The sequence below is a fragment of the Otolemur garnettii genome, unplaced genomic scaffold, assembly GCF_000181295.1.
Source record: "Otolemur garnettii isolate 467f Iridium unplaced genomic scaffold, OtoGar3 scaffold00301, whole genome shotgun sequence".
Lineage (NCBI taxonomy): Eukaryota > Metazoa > Chordata > Mammalia > Primates > Galagidae > Otolemur > Otolemur garnettii.
In genome coordinates this window covers 320,059-336,437 of record NW_003852696.1, presented here as the reverse complement: position 1 = coordinate 336,437, position 16,379 = coordinate 320,059, and the positions used below count along the sequence as shown (strand labels likewise).

The 16,379-nt window shown below is 53.3% G+C and overlaps 1 pseudogene and 1 gene segment (V, D, J or C); both read left to right on the top strand.

Moving 5' to 3' along the window:
- Window positions 1-3,708: 3,708 nt before the first annotated feature.
- On the top strand, window positions 3,709-4,323 carry LOC100953751. The segment is given in 2 exon segments: window positions 3,709-3,754; window positions 4,016-4,323. Coding segments are annotated over 2 exon segments (354 nt in total).
- A 6,619-nt stretch (window positions 4,324-10,942) lies between these two features.
- LOC100953431 lies at window positions 10,943-15,381 on the top strand (annotated as a pseudogene).
- Window positions 15,382-16,379: the final 998 nt, after the last annotated feature.

Here is a 16,379-nt window from a genome sequence, read left to right as displayed (position 1 = left end):
TCTCGTTCTCAGGGTGACATTTGCTGATGCGTCAGGTCAGCTCTGGGAGTGTGAGGACAGGGTCTGTCCTGCTCTGGTTCATGTGCAGAGGGACCCGGGTCCCTGACCTTCCCAAAGCTGACCAGAGTCACACTCTCTGTGACACAAATGCAAGCTCAGTCCATCAGTAATAACATCAATGCTGCTCCTTATTTCTAGCTCCAAAATTAACTCTTTTTAATGAAACCCTGGGCTAGGAATGATCAGGAAACCAGCACACGAGCAGGGTCCTGGGGCTCCCAGGGCTGCACTGAGCTGGGGCCTGTTGTCCCATAAGAAAAATCTCTGTTCACAGGTCCCAGGAAGCTGTGCCACAGGCTGAGTGTCTCACATACCTGTGACTTTTTCTCTAAAAACTTTACTTTGAGGTTTCTGTGATAATTTGAAAATATCAAGTGTAGAAATTTTTAGAGAGAAAGAAGAGAAGCTTCCTGTAAGTCCCCTCACATGAAAGCTGATGTGTAATTTGAAAGGAAGGGGGATGACAGATAAAAAGGAAATCTCTCCTACCTGACAATTGTAACTAGACTGCTGCATGTACTGTTCCCATTTCAGGTCTGCGGACCATGAGCTGTCCTCAAGCCATATTGTATTCACAGGATCCCCGATACCTAACTGGTAATTTCAGGATCATTCCAGAGATACAGATGGTCAAAAGCTGCCCCAGTTACTTCTTTTTTGGTGGGGAGGGGACATAGTCTCGCTATGTTGCCCTCAGTAGAGTACTGTGGCATCAGAGCTCACAGCAACCTCAAACTCTTGTACTTAAGAGATTCTCTTGCCTCAGCCTCCCAAGTAGCTGGGATTATGGGCACCTGCCTCAATGCCTGCCTATTTCTTTGTGGCAGTTGTTGTTGTTTAGCTGGCCCTGCTGGGTTCACACCCACTAGCCTGGGTGTATGTGGTCGGTGCCATAACTACTGTGCTACAGGTGTCAAGCTGGCTCCAGTTCCTCCTGATCAAGGACTTCCTGTTGGAGTTCTGATCAGTCTAAAGGGTGCAGGGAGCTGGCCCCCCTCCCAGGCCCTGCCCTGCCCCCGTCCAAGTGCAGCAGCACCCCTCACAGGTGGCTGGGAGACCCCACATGGACAAGCTTCTCCAACCAGGTGGGACATATTGGGTGAGGGTGTCCCACTTCCTCCTCCCCAGACCAGGCAGGTCCCAGTGCCCCAAGAAGAGGTTGTTGTCAGGAGCCTAGGGACTCGTAATTCTCCTTTTTCAGATCCTCCTGAGAGACCCTGGAATTGTCACTCCCTCACTCAGACCTGTCTCTTCCCTGTCCAGTGCACTCCCCAGATTCTATGCTCCTGGGTCATAGAACTTTATCATTTCAGAGGAAGCAGTGATGGCCAGGACCCCAGGAAGCTGGCCCAGTATCTGAAATGGTAGCAGAACCGTTCTCCATAGGGCCGCCTAGTGGCCACAAGGAGGAGGGCCCTGGAACTCCTCCCCTAAGCATCTCCAGATCTAGGTGAGCTAGGGAAGGGCCTGGGTGGTGTGCTGACTCCATGTAAATCTCACCTGTCTTCTCCCCAGAGCAGCATCCTGGAGACCCCCCACATATGCTAAGCAAGAGTTAGAAGAACCTAATTTACTACCAGAAAATGTCCTTTAGCCACATCTCAATACACATCACTCCTGCCCCATATCCTTCATGTATAGAAATATCACCAAGGACCCAACACGGTTTGAATTCCAGCCCCTCAGGTTGTCACTGTCCCATCCAATCCTCAGACTCACTAGACTCTTCCCCCACAGAGACTGACTGAGCATTTCTCACACACTCCCGTTTCTCGAGCCTTTGAAAAGTCTGATAGCAGTTCCAGAAAGAGTTCTCCTCACCTGCTCTTCTGACACAGCCTGCCTGTCACATTCTGTCTAACTTCCTTATTAGTTATCTGCATAGCAGCAATGATGGGGGCTTTTCCATTAATATTTCTATGAATTTATTCATTTGTATAAATTGTTTCCCTATGGTGAGAAATGCTTTTAACTGCAGGTTCACACATATGAAATACAGAGACACAGACACAGGGGAGGTGATTTCTCCTAGCAATCTAAGTCAGGGTTAAAACCGGGTTTAATTTCGAGATTCTCACCATTTCCATGAAGGCACCAGGGTCTTTGTAAGTCCCTGTTCCATTGTCCCTATGATGTTGACTTTGTTTTTAGTCTTATTGGCACAAAGACTCTGGATGGCTGTTCCAACTCCAGTCATCACACGTAAATTCAACAGGAAAGAAGCAACAGAAATCCAGCACGTTCCTTCCCTTTATAAGAGCAAAGTTTCCCCAAGAAGGAACAGCCAAGTGACCAAGGACTATCGCTGGGCCACACAGTGAGGCCTGGCTGAGGGAGACCTAACTCAGCAGGTGTCTATGTGATTAAATAAATAAAGCAGACAGTGTTGAGGGAGAAGCTGGTGGGGACTGTGCTGTGCCTGCAAACTCAGTGTGTCTATTGCACGGAGCCCCAAATAAGAGAAGAAACTCACTGCAAGCAGGCTGTCTCTTGTTCATTCTTGCAGGGAGGCCTTAGCTGGGCCCTGCCCCTCCCCTCCAAATGGGCAAGTTCATAGTTTGCACGGCAATCTGAGCCCTCGTGCCTGGTCTGGAGGCAGCAGAGGTCACACAGAGAAGAGGAACCCTCCTCAGGGCAGCTGCCTGTGGGTCAGGGGAGAAGGGACCTGAGGAACAGCCTGTGAATCTGCACCTGTGCCCAGGAGCCCCTTGAGCTGCAGCCGCCAGTGTGGGGCAGCCACCAGGGGGCGGCAGAGTCACCTGGTTCTAATCACAGGAGTCAGCCTTGCTCCCACTCATCTTTCTCCTGCTTGATGTGAAGCACAGATTCTGGCTCCACGTCTCACATCAGGCCGCTCTGTAGCTTCCTATTTCTCTGGTTCAGGGACAAGGACTTCATTACCCCGACCCAGGGAGCCCCAAGGAGGCTCAGTCTCTTTAAGTGCCAAGCTCCCCTAGAGCACTGGGATCTGTCCTAGACTTCCAGTACACACTGGGGACAGTGAGGCCCGGTACAAGGACCTGCCCCAGGAGCTCACACCAAGGGCAGGGTCTCTCTTTAACAGAGCATGTGAGCTGCTGGGTGACTCACACCTGTAATCTTCCCACAGTAGGATGCAGAGAAGACAGAATGGGGGGAGCCCGGGGGTTCCAGGGGTCACTGAGCTGTGATCTCACCTCTGCACTCCGGCACGGGTGACAGACTGAGATGCTGCCTCCAACAGGCTTAGGAGAATCCAGCACTGTGAACAGGGCTGTAAACTCAGGATCGGGGATCTGAGTTGGTTTGAGGCTGCTGCGGTGTGTTGTCACCTGTAGAAAGGAATTAGGAAAGTCAGAGAATGTCATGTGTGAACTCAGCATGGCCTGGACAGAGACCTGAACATAGTCGTGGGTGGAGATATTGGCCTAGACTATGAGGCCAGTTGGTGGAAAAGACTCCTGGGTGTTAGGCTGGGCCTGCAGGTGCCCCTCCCCACCCCGGGCCTCTGGGCTGAGCCTGTCTGGAAACCACAGAGCTCCTCAGGCAGCAGCCTCTGACTTGGGCTCATTTGCATCCTGGGCAGCTCTCTCCACCAGGGGATAAGACAGGCCTGGGAGGCACCTGCCCTGCCTTGGCCTCAGAAGCAGCATCGGGAGTGTCTCCACCATGGCCTGGACCCCTATCCTCCTGGGCCTCTGGGCTTACTGCACAGGTGATTCCCCAGTGGACCCCTCACCGATCCCCAGGGCTTAGGGACAAGCCTGGGTGTGACTCAGAGCTCAGCAGGGCCCTGGCTGTGGAGGGCAGGGGGCTCCTGACCTTGCTGCAGGCTGAGGAGCCGGTGGGGCTGAGGCCCCAAAACTGTGTTCACTGGTCCTCTGAGGAACTTTCCCCCCATGGAGAGTGGAGAACTTTTGCTGTGAGCCCTCTGGTTCTAGAACATTCATTACTCTTTCACATTCTCTCCTTGCAGGATCTGTGGCCTCCTATGAGGTCACCCAGCTGCCTTCGGTGTCAGTGTCCCTGGGACAGACGGCCAGGATCACCTGTGGGGGAAACAACATTGGTAGCAAAAATGCTTACTGGTACCAGCAGAAGCCTGGCCAGTCCCCTGTGCTGGTCATCTATTATAGCAATAACAGGCCCTCAGGGATCCCTGAGCGATTCTCAGGCTCCAACTCAGGGAACATGGCCACCCTGACCATCAGTGGGGTCCAGGCTGAGGACGAGGCTGACTATTACTGCGCCACCTACCATGGCAGTGGGAGCAGCTTTCAGTGACTCACAGTGAGACAGACTGATGGGGATGTGGGACAGGAACCTCTCCAGCTCACTCTCACAGCCTCTGAGCAATGACCGTGACTTTGATCTCAACTCAGGCAGTCCCTTCCTCAATACAGTGCAAGTAACAAACATGAAAAGCCTGTCTTGTTTCCCTTTGATTCTTGGCTTTCACAAGTAATGAGTTTTATTTCATATTCACATGTTTTGTCACATTAATCCAGGGCCCTGCAGAGACCAGGGCACAGGGACACAGATTGGAAATGTCTCCTGAGATTCTAGGTCCAGCACCAGGGAGCTATAGTGTTTTTCCTTAAGAGAGCATGTGGCAGGGGGGATCCATTCTCTGAGTTTCTGGGTCTGAGGATGTGGCCTTGAGGGAAGATGAGGGACTGTGAGCCCCATGGGATGGTGTCTGCGGGAGGAGTTGGGCTGATCCGTTCAGACCAGCTGTGGTTGTCTGAGAAAAAGACACGACCTCCTGTGGGTGAGAAAAAAGTGTGCACGAGGGTCTCAGGTGTGAGCAAGGACAGAACAAACCTTTCCAGGTTTGTGCCTAAATTTGAAGGTAAATGGAAGGTGGATCACACAACCCCAAAGGTCTACATAGGCATCTCCCCTGGGGCTGGACATCAATGCTGGTCTCTCTCCCACTCCCAGTGTGGCATGTGCAGGGGCTGCTGGGTCCCAGCTCAGCCCCCAGCTCGGCTGACACCTGCCTTCCCCTGCTACACAGCCTTCCTGGTCTCTGACCTCCGGAGCAGGAAGAGAGCTCTCCTTGTTTTTGAGACACGGGTCTGAGCCACATCCCCAGTGTGAACAGTGCCGCTTCCAGAATCCACCATGACCAATCAGACTGCATGGTTGTCCCCAGCAGGAGCTGGGGAGCAGTGCTGTGTCCTGCCCTTTGTGGGGGGGCTCCCCAGTCCAAACCACTGGGCCCTGCATGTTCCTGCTGGTGACGAGGGGACCCTTCTCAGTGTCCATTTGCACACTCTGAGCGCCTGTATCTGTCCGCACCTCCCATGGACCTAGAACTGTCAGCTCACCTGCTTCAAAGGCCACCACAGGGTCCAGCTGGGAGTGTTGTCCTGTGTGTCCCTAGTCCCCAGCCACCAGGGACTTGACTATGACAGTGAAGGGAGAGTCACCACCACTGCAGGGACCAAGTGTGACCACCCTGCTGTCCGCTCCTGAGCCACACTGTGATCGTACTCTGTGACAGGGACATAGAGGGGCTGTCTTTGCATGTCTGGGCACACTGTGCTCCTGCAGCCTGTCACTCTGCTCTGGCAGATCCCACACCAGGAGACGCTGCCAACGCCGTGGGCCTGCCCACACCTACCTCGATCGTCTGGGATTCACTGAAGATTTGGATTATCATGACATTAATTAAATGATATAAAAACCCACCCTGAGCAGGGCATAGCAGCTCCCACCTATAAACTGAGCTGTTTGGGAGGCCAAGGTGGGAGGATCCCTTGAGCAGGAGACTGAGGCTGCAGGGAGTTGTGAGGACAGCACTGCACTCTAGCCAGGAAACATAGTGGATTTAGTCTCAAAGAATTAACACAACAAAGTTAAAAAAAATCCTCATTAAGAGTCTTTCGGACTATAATGCGTATACTAGTCTCTGCCATTCCTCACTTCAGGATGTGACGTATTATTTGGTTTTACATCCACAGATGGGAAGGAAATGGGAAAAGAATGAACATTTATCACACACATAAGGCCAGGTGGTCCACACCTTCGTGTTTGAAGGCACATGGGGTCTGTTGTACCCACCCACTCCTCCACTGTGATGTGGAAGCCACTGATGTGACCTAAATGAATGGCCTGGCTGGGTTCAATACAATCTGCAGAAAACTAGGCAGCAGCTCTAGGGCATGGCCCTGACTTCAGGGACACCCTGATGGTGGAGGGATTTTCCTTGGGGCCTGTGCTTGATGCAGGGGGTTCTGCTGTAGACAATTATCTCAGGTCTGGCAACTGGACAAAGGATGGAGTTCTCATGGGACCCTGACCTTGGCCGTTCCCGGTGACCTGTGACTACACTGAACAGAGCCCTTGGTGGCTGACCATCTCCTGGTTCCAGAGATGCTGAGTTCTAGGGACCCTCCCACGGAGCTGCAGCTCAGACCCCACGATGACCACTCTGACCTCAGTCACCTGCATGGGACACTGTGGACTCCACCCCTCTCTCTGTATCCCCATGTCATAGGCGGGGCCTTCTGTCCCTGTCTGGGGCTGGGTCTGAGCACAGGTCCCTTCCACTCCCCACTCTATTGTAGGGGCCGGCCCATCCTGACTGGTCACACAACTGTAGAGGAAATGCTGACATCACCAAGGTCCTGTCCTGGGGACTGTGACTACATGGTCCTCACAAGGCCCCGAGTTCCCATCACGTGCCCAGCGAGTCTGACCTGCCTGGCCGTGACCCAGCTCCCTGTGTGCTGTGACTTTAGCTTGTGTCTGAATCGCTTTCCCGGGAGCATCCCAGGGATAGCCCCTCTGCTCTACTGTCCAGGGCTCTGGTGGGAAGGGACAGTCCTGCTCAGTGGGGCTGGCGCTGTTTGCCTGGAGCAGTGTCTGACCCCAGGTCCCTGGGACCCAGTTCATGGGCCCCCTTATCTCATATGGAGTCTCTCACTTACTTTGCTTTTCTTTTTCTCTTTCTTCTTTAGAACTACAACCGGCTCTGTTGTGAAATCCTGTGTACACACGAGAAGTTGAAAGCACAGCGTGAAGGACTCGTGTGCACAGACATGTCCTCTCCCTGCTGGGACACAGGGGACACCTGCTGCCCTCCAGCCCCCACCCTGCATCATCACAGTGACGATATCCCGGCAGTCCGGAGTGGGGACATGGTGGGGTCTTCAGCTGCACGAGAAAGTCTCTCATGGCTGTTTGCATCATCCGCAGTCAGGGAGCTCAAAGTCCCCGCTCAGGGTCAGTCACACACCGTCACTGCAGTCCTCTGTGACACCACATGTCTCAGTCACTGGGGCTTGAGACATATAATATCTTTAGAATCCAATACCAGAACCAAAGTCATTATCATTGCTCAGAGTAGGACAAGGCTCCCTGTGTGCAGGAGGATCAGGCTCGCTCTCGAGTCCATCTGCAGGTTCTGCTCAGTGTAGTCACAGGTGAGAACTCCATCCCCTGCCCTTGCCAGTTGCAGGGGGAGGTTGTGGGTGACCCATGGGCACTGAGTTGATGGAGGGGAGGTGGCAGGTGATGACAGCCTCACCACCAAAGTGTGTGGTCACAGTCTATAGATGGAGTTGGACGTTGAAGGCCCCAGTCATTGTGCAGATGGAGTTTGCAGGGCTGAATCTGCAGTGCACAGGCCCCAGCACTGGGAGCCACGGTGCACATGTGGGTCAGGTGGCCAGTAGGGACGGGACTGTGCAGTGTTCCCATCGTCCCCACCTTCTGTGTGGTTTTATTTGGCGTCCATCTATCTTATGTCTTATCTATGCTTTGATTCTCCAGACAGATGTGGTGTATAAATTATGACTTTGCAAATGAAGCCTGAGGAGGAGGAGGGGGTTTGCTGCCTACTGGACATCCCGATGTCCTTAGTGTGGAAAACAACAGCCCTCTCCTCCTGTCACTTCTCTAGTGCAACAGGGGACACAGGAATTCCTCTGTACACTGAAGTCCACTCACATGGGCCTTACTGGGCTGATGGTCCATGACCAATCTCACTGTGGGTCACGTATAGACAACACCCTGTGGGTGCAGCCAGGGCTCCAGCCACGCTAATGAAGCCTGTCCCTGCCTGTCACAGCTGTCACAGGAGAAGGGAGGGTGACATTTTATGGGTATCATGCCTGAAATACAGAAAAACATGAGTGTGAGGCAGGAGGCTCAGGGAGCAGGTTTCCCTAGACCAGGAAGAATCACAGGGAGGGCGACAACTTACTGATGCCATCGTGGGAACAGTGTCTGAGCAAGGGATAGGACAGGAGCCCCAGGTCCTTGCTCCCACCCCTGAAGAGTCAGTGCAGTGAAGGGACAGCAAGTGGTGAGGACGCCTTGAGTACAGTCCTGAAAACAGCTGCTGCTCCGTTGAGATTGATGAGTCACAAATGTCACCAATTTCTTGCTATCAGCAGTCTGAGTGTTGTGAGACATGATCACATTCAAGGAAGCCTTTTCCCTGCAAAGACCCACCTCACCAGCACTGTGCTGTCTCAGTTATGCCAAAGGCTTCGTCCTCCTCTGGAGCAAGGTCCTGGCAGATACCAGAGGCCCCTTACAGGCTGGCGTCCCATCCCTCCTCTCTACAGAGGCTTCAGCTCTCTGAAAACAAAGAATATCCCGAAGAACTCACAGCACGTGGCTGCTTTCATTGGTGGAAAAGTGTCAAACTGTTAGAGGTTCAGGGTAGCTAATGTGACCCAGGAAGATCACTTCACTGGAAAATGTTGAAATAAGGGAGACACTGGCAGGGCCAGGGGCACACACAGCTCCTGGTACACATGGAAAGACGGAAAATGACTTCAACTTCATGACTGAGACGAAAGGGGAGCTGTGGGACAACTTTCCTGAACACAGTCAGCCCATCTATGCTGGGGGCATTGAAGGTGACCCAGGGTCAACAGAGCTGATAGTAGCTTAAGTGTCCTCCAGGAGAGTCCTCAGCCCCTGGTAAGTAGGGACAGGCAGGGGTGGGTCTGAGCCCACCTGTGTTTCACTGTCCCCACTTCAGCCGCCGCATCCAGGACACCCCCCAGTGACTGAGTGTGCTCAGTCCCTCCCAGACCACCTGCCATGAAACCAGGAAAGGCCTCTCAGCTCACCTGATTCACACCTCACCTGCCCTGAACACTTCACAAACAAGAAAATATCACATCAGACAGGAGCTGGCTTGGATCCCAGCTCCCTCAGCTGACCCTGTCCTGCAGATCCTCACTCCCCAGACTCTTCCCCTGCAGGGCCCTGGCTCAGCTCTTCCCCTAAACTGCCCATCACAGTTGTGCCTTCGTGACCGGCCGGTGGGCTTTGCTTTCTCTGTTTCCATAGATTTCAAATATTCACACACAATTTGAGCCCTCAGGCCTGGTATGAGGCAGCAGAGGCCACACTGAAGGAGAAGCCTCCCCTGGGCAGCAACCGGTGGGTCAGGGGAGCAGGGACCTGAGCAGCAGCTTGAGAATCTGCACCTGGACCCAGGAGACCTCTGAGCTGCAGCCGCCAGTGTGCTGCAACCACCAGGGGGCGGTAGAGTCACCTGGCAGAGCCCCTTGGTCTGGGGGACTGGGCCTCAGGGAGAAGTTGCCCTGCACTAGGGAGGGTGGTGACCACACCCTGACACTTGTGTTTATTTTTTCTACTTGCTACTTAGGCCCAAATTCTGCTTGGGTGGCGCTTATGGCTCAGTGGGTAGGGCGCTGGCCCCATATACCCCGGCTGGCAGGTTCAAACTCAGCGCTGGCCAAACTGCAACAAAAAATAGCCAGGTGTTGTGGCAGGCCTCTATAGTGAAAGGTACTTGGGAGAGTGAAGCAAGAGAATCGCTTAAGCCCAGAAGTTGGAGGTTGCTGTGAGCTGTGAGGCAACCGCACCCTACTGAGGGTAATAAAGTGACTCTGTCTCTTAAAAAAAAAGAAAAATAATTCTTCTGGCTCCGTGTCTTACACATCCTCCTATTATATAATTTACATGTTTCTGTATAGGTGGGAGGGCTCCATTGCCCCATGCAACCAATCCCAGGAGGCTAAAACTCTGTTAATGACAAATACTCCTAAACCACTGGGCCTGTCCCTGACCTCTAGCACACACTGGGACACTGATGCACGTGGTCAAGGACCTGCCCCAGGAGCTCCCACCAAGGGCAGAAACTTCTATGCCCTGATTTGTTCTTAACAACACCAGGTGAGCAGGACACCATGTGCCTGCCTGTAATCTCAGCACTGTGGGAGTGTGAGGGGAACGGGTCCCTTGGGGTCAGCAGGTGGAGAAGAGCTTGGGAAACAATACAAGACCCCATCTCTACAGGCAATTTTGAACACAAGCCAGGCATAGTGGTACACACCTTTTGTCTCAGCTGCTAAAGTGGCTGACATGGAGATACCTGGAGCTCAGGAGCTCAGGGCTACAGTGAGCTATGATCACACCCTGACCTTAACGGTGGGTTGTAGGCTGAGACTCTGTCTCTACAAGCAAAGAAAACACACCCTCCATGGTGCGTCACCCAAGACCTGCTGGGCAGCTCCCATCTGAGCCAGGACTCTACACATGTTGAAGCTGAGTTTCCCCATGAACATAATAGGATTAGAAAATACAGACAGACTCACCTCTGAGCTCTCTGATCGAAACAGCGCATGAGTGAGGCTGGGCAGACTGTGGTACAGATATTGGCCCACACTGCAGAGCAGAGGGTGGAGGAGAACCTGAGGACTAAGGGTGCATCTGCTGGGCCGCATCCCCCTCCCTGGACCCCTGGCTGAGCCTGTCTGGAAACCACAGAGCTCCTTAGGCAGCAGCCCCTGACTCGGGCTCATTTGCATCCTGGGCAGCTCTCTCCACCAGGGGATAAGACAGGCCTGGGAGGCACCTGCCCAGCCTGGGCCTCAGAAGCAGCATCAGGGGAAGTAGCATGAGCACCATGGCCTGGACCCCTCTCCTCCTGGGCCTCCTGGCTCACTGCACAGGTGTGGCCTTAGGGTCCCCACCCACCAAGCTCCAGGGCTCAGGGATAAGCCTGGGCCTGACTCAGAGCTCAGCAGGGCCCTGGTTGCAGAGGGCAGGGGGTTCCTGACCCTGCTTCAGGGTGAAGGGCTGGTGGGGCTGAGATGCCCACACTGTGGTCTCTGGTCCTCTGAGGGACCCTGCACCTATGGAGGTTGGATAACTTTTGCCGTGAGCCGCTTGGTTTAAGAACATTCATTACTCTCTTGTATTCTCTCCTTGCAGGGTCTGTGGCCTCCTATGTGCTCACCCAGCCACCCTCGGTGTCAATGGCCCTGGGAGAGACAGTCAGGATCATGTAAGAGACAAGCACCCCATGCTCAGACATGGCAGTTCGCTTCAATGTGCTCCTCCAGGAGATTGATTCTGAGAAACATTTCTTTGAAGATCGAGCTTCTGTACCTGCCTATAGATATGCAGAAATATGCAGAAAGACTCTCTTTATTAGAAATTCTGGAAAATCAGCCAGGGTGTAGCTGGGGGCTAATATGCCTGTCTTCGAGCATTGGGTCCTATTCTCTGTCTTCTTCCTTCATTAACATTATAATCTCTAGCTTGGTTTGGGCCAGCAAGAACAGACAGTCTCCTTTATGTTTTTACTCTAAACAAAATCAATTGTATATGTGTTCCTCAGCCTTCACACTGAATTGTACTATTAATGGTAACTTCCTAATGTTACTTCACTTCTTTGTATCTGTGTTAAATTCTTACTGAATGTTTGAAAGTATATAAGATAATCAGTCAAGTTAGCCGGGCCGCCGACCAGAGCGAGTCTCGGCCTCCCTTCAAATCAGTCATCCCGTCTGCAGTTCCTTTTCCCTGCGTCTCTGATCAGAGGCTCCAAGAACACTTTCAGGATCACCTGTGGGGGAAACAACATTGGAAGAAAAAATGCTCACTAGTACCAGCAGAAGCCTGGCCAGTCCCCCGTGTTGGTCATCTATTATAGCAATAACAGGCCCTCAGGGATCCCTGAGCGGTTCTCAGGCTCCAACTCAGGGAACATGGCCACCCTGACCATCAGCGGGGCCCAGGTCGGAGAGGAGGCTGGGTATTACTGCCAGGTGTGGGACAGAGGCACTGCTCACAGTGACACAGGCAGATGGGGAAGGGACACTAACCTCTGCCCTGTCTGCGTCACCCTTTCACTCTAGTCAGGGAGGACTGTAGATGCAGCAAGGAGCAGAACTGTCACCCACAGGCAGGCTTTGCGGAGGGTGGGCACATGTGGACAGTGCCTGGCAGAGCAGAAGTAGTGACCATCCTGAGCAAGAGTGAGCCACCTTCTCCACTAAAAATAGAAAAACTAGCTGGGCATTGTGGTGGGCGTCTATAGTCCCAGCAGCTCAGGGAGCTGAGGCAGGAGGATGATCTGAGCCCAGGAGTTTGTGGTTGCTGTGAGCTGTGATGACACCACTGCACACAGTGGGGAGAGAGGGAGACCCTGTCTCAGAAAAAAAAAAAGGAGGAGGAGAGAAAGGAGGAGGTGGGGTATGGGGAGTAGAAGCAGGTAAAGTAGAAAGAGATGAAGGAGGAGCAGAGCCATAGACAAGTGTGTAAATATCTCCTGTATAAGTGTCCATTGATTACATGTAGAAATGATCTATTTTTGATATGTTGGGTTTCTTAAATTGTATCAGATCATTATTTTGTCATTTCAATCATATGTGGTGTCAGAACGTGACATCACATGGCTATAGGACGGAGTAGCTCTGGCCCCTTCAGGTGACAGGTGCTTCTGACAGGTGCCCACCTCCTACAGAACCTGAGTGTGAGCCCAGGGAGAGGAGCTGGAGGAGGAGAGACGAGGCCACGGTGTGGGCCAGCTGCTGGGGCAGGGGACTGAGCCTCGGCCCTGCTCCTGCTCCATCCTAGCTGTGCCATGTCCAGCTCCCCAGGGAGCCAGCTGGGCCTGCCTGAGCTCAGGATGGGGGACCTGACAATTGTAGTTGTGTGGTTAGAGATGTCCTGTGTTGTGTCGTGTCTACCAGAGCACAAGTGGACACCTGGTAGTTGGACCATAGGTCAATACTTTGGTAATGGAGGTGACAAAGATTTGTTCCAAAACCTATGGATGTCCACTGGGACTCACCTGTGTGGTTTCTCATAATCACAAGGTTCCAGTTGGCATCACCAGGTCCCGTATCAAGGTGGAGGCTGCAGGATTCTGGGCCCCACTCAGCAGGACGGCTCACACCAGGGTCTGGCCTGCTGTAGAGCCTCCTGCCCTGGGGCCACAGCCCACGGGTAACTTTCTCTGGCTCCTTGTGTATGACAGAAACAGCCTCCCCAGTGCACAGCACACTGCTCTGGAAAGCTGTGTGACCTCCCAAGCTTTATTCCCTTCCTGTGGAAACTGTGGATAAAGTGTTATGTGTTGTACTTTGTGAGAGACACTCAGCACAGCCCCGACAACTACACCCTAAACAGCTCAGCTCATGTGGAGGGAGGAGTCCCATGGTCTGTCCCACCCTCAGGAGGGCAGGGGTCTCACCAGAGCTTGCAGGACCCCAGCCAGGCAATGCATGTCTGACCCACTGACCACAGCACGGCACAGCGTTGGGTGTTCTCCTGGTGTCCAGATGGCCCAGCCCCCATGGATTGTGTCATGACAGGGAAGGGAGGGTGATGACACTGGGGACAAGTGTGAGTGGCTGCCTCATCCATGTCCCATGGGTGCCCTGGCTCTGACCCTGCCCTCTGAGAGGGACAGAGAAGCACTGGGTTTCCGCATCAGTGCTGCCTTCTGGGCACCTGCAGCCACATTGTTATGTTCTAGAACATTCCTCCTTATGTCAGACACTGAGAGTGGGACTATTGTCTGACTGAATGTGTAAAAATCCACTTCCTCCTTCTGGGGTCCATTGCGCTATTGCAGGCACCAGTAGAATGAACTAAAATAAGGGCCTCAGATGTCGAGTCCCTACAGGAGAGGACAGGTGTCTCAGACAGTGCTACCTGCTGGATATCTATCCTCTTCCTCTCAGTGAAAACCAGCCCTAATGACACCCCAGGAAATGTGTCTCATGTGGTTTCCAGGATGAGGGGTCCTTCTTCCCATGTCGAGTGTCCCTGAGCCTGGGGAGGATGTGTAGATAACGCTTTGGGTCCTTTTTTTTTTTTTTTGAGACAGAGGTTCAAGCTGTCACCCTGGGTAGGATGCTATGGCATCACAGCACACAGCAACCCCAAACTCCTGGGCCAAAGCAATTCTCTTGCCTCAGCCTCCTAAGTAGCTGGGACCACAGGCGCCTGCCACACACCCAGCTAGTTTTTACATTGCAGTTGTCATTGTTGTTTAGCAGGCCCGGGCCGGGTTTGAACCCACCACCCTCGGTGTATGTGGCCAGCGCCATGCCCACTGAGCTTTGGGCACTGCCACCCCCTAGGTCCTTAATGGGGACTTTCACTTGATTCTCTTCATCTTGTCCCCAGGGACCAATTCCCTAAAGTTACTGACTGAGGGCTTCAGAGTCTCTATCTAGGGTGGTGAGAGCTCTGGGGACAGGTGGAGGGAAGGGCTACAGAGGCCTGGAAATGGTCCTACGGGTGCTCAATTGTGCACTTGGAAATACTCATGAGGGTAAAATAGAAGGCCTATTTTACCAGTGCAAAATAAAAAGTATTGCATCATCTGGAGTGAAAGGAAAAGTAGGTTACTTGTGACTCAGATGTCTCATAACAATTGCAAACACACTGGAATACAGACTGTTTCTCCTTTTCTATGTGCTGAAACCCGAGTCTCTGTCTCTTGCTCTCCTTTGTCTTTGAAACTGTAAGTTACACTCTTCTGTTCCCGCTGGGTCACACAAACTATGCTCTTTTGTTCCCTCCAGGTCACACCTTGGCTGTGTCACTTGCCTCTGTACAGACCTCCCTTAGCCCTGTGCTCCACAGCGAAACTGACCGTAATCAGTGACTCTGGGAAGTGCAGACGGGTGCAGCAGCCGGGCCCTTCAGGGACAGTTCCTATCCTGTGAGCCAGTGAGCACATCTCCACAAGGCCCTGGGTTTCAAAGGATGACATGTGTGGGGTGAGCAGATAACTAAATCTTTAAAACCACAATACCATGGGAATATGACTGCATGTCCGGGTGTCTGAGTGGAAGGAACATAGCTCTGTGTGTCCCAGGCTCACTGGGAGCTCCTGGGAGATCTAAGCGGGAAAGTGACAGGGTTTCCCGCCCTTTCAGGACAATGTGGGAACAAGTGAGGGACCCCACTCCCTGACCTTCTGTTCCCTGAGAATGTGGGACCCTGGAAAGCAGGACTGATGTCTTCCTCATGCTGTTCACGGGGACAGAGATGCTGATGGTGACACTGATGGGGGGATATGAGGGCACAGCTGAGCTCTAGTGGCAGGAACTTGTGGGGCTCCAGTGACCTGCAGCTGCTCTGATTGGGAGGGGAAGAGTCAATCTTGGCTCCTAAATATGGATGAAGTCTGGGTCCCTATCTGGTGTCACAGGTATGTCTCGGGACCTTGTTGCTTTTGGAAGAGCTACAGCTTGTCCTCTACCTCCCACCCCTTCCATCACAAAACAGGAATCAGAGAAGGGAATTTCTGCACTCCCAGGAGGTTACAGAAGCCACACCCTCCTGGCTCCCTGCACACAGCACATGGACCTCAGTGTGTGGCTGTGCAGGGCAACTGTTCACACTGCTACCCAGTGAGACTGGACTCCCTGGTCCTCACCCTCTTGGGTGACAGGTGCTGTGGAGGAACCTGGGGGAGGGAAGCCTCTGCTCTGAGTGTCCTCCCCCAGCAGGGGGCAGCAGTGCTGCAGCCTGGAGTGGCAGCAGGGACGCTGGGGCTGCCCAGGGGGCCTGTCCTGGTTGCAGTGACACATCCCCCTCACCTAGGGACCACAGAATCCTCCACACTCCAGACCTCATGTCCTGTGCAGAGACAGTGACCCTGGTGCCCTCACAGAGACCATGGGCCCAGGTGACATCCTTAGTCAGGTAGGTTCTGGTGCCTTTTCCAAGTTCACAGGAAGCATTGAAAAGACACTTGCCTAGAGTGGAAGAGATGAGGGTGACAGATGCCAGTGTGCTGTGGTGTAGGGATGTCACAGAAGAGGTGACACCCTGTGTGCAGTGACCCTGGAGAGTCACGCCCCCACAGAAGGTGTGTGGTGCTGAGCGACCAGATTGTGGAATCAGAAATCACTACCCAGCATCTAAATGACCCAGGACCTGATTTAGCGCAAGTGGCCTTGTGGGACCTCAGAGGATGAAGATGGTGGCCTGTGTCTCTCTCATGCTGGGTCTGCTGTGATCTGTCATGTCAGCAGCTCCCAGCTCAGCCCCATGGCCAGGTTCCTGGAAAGGACACAGCCCTGCTGAGCCTG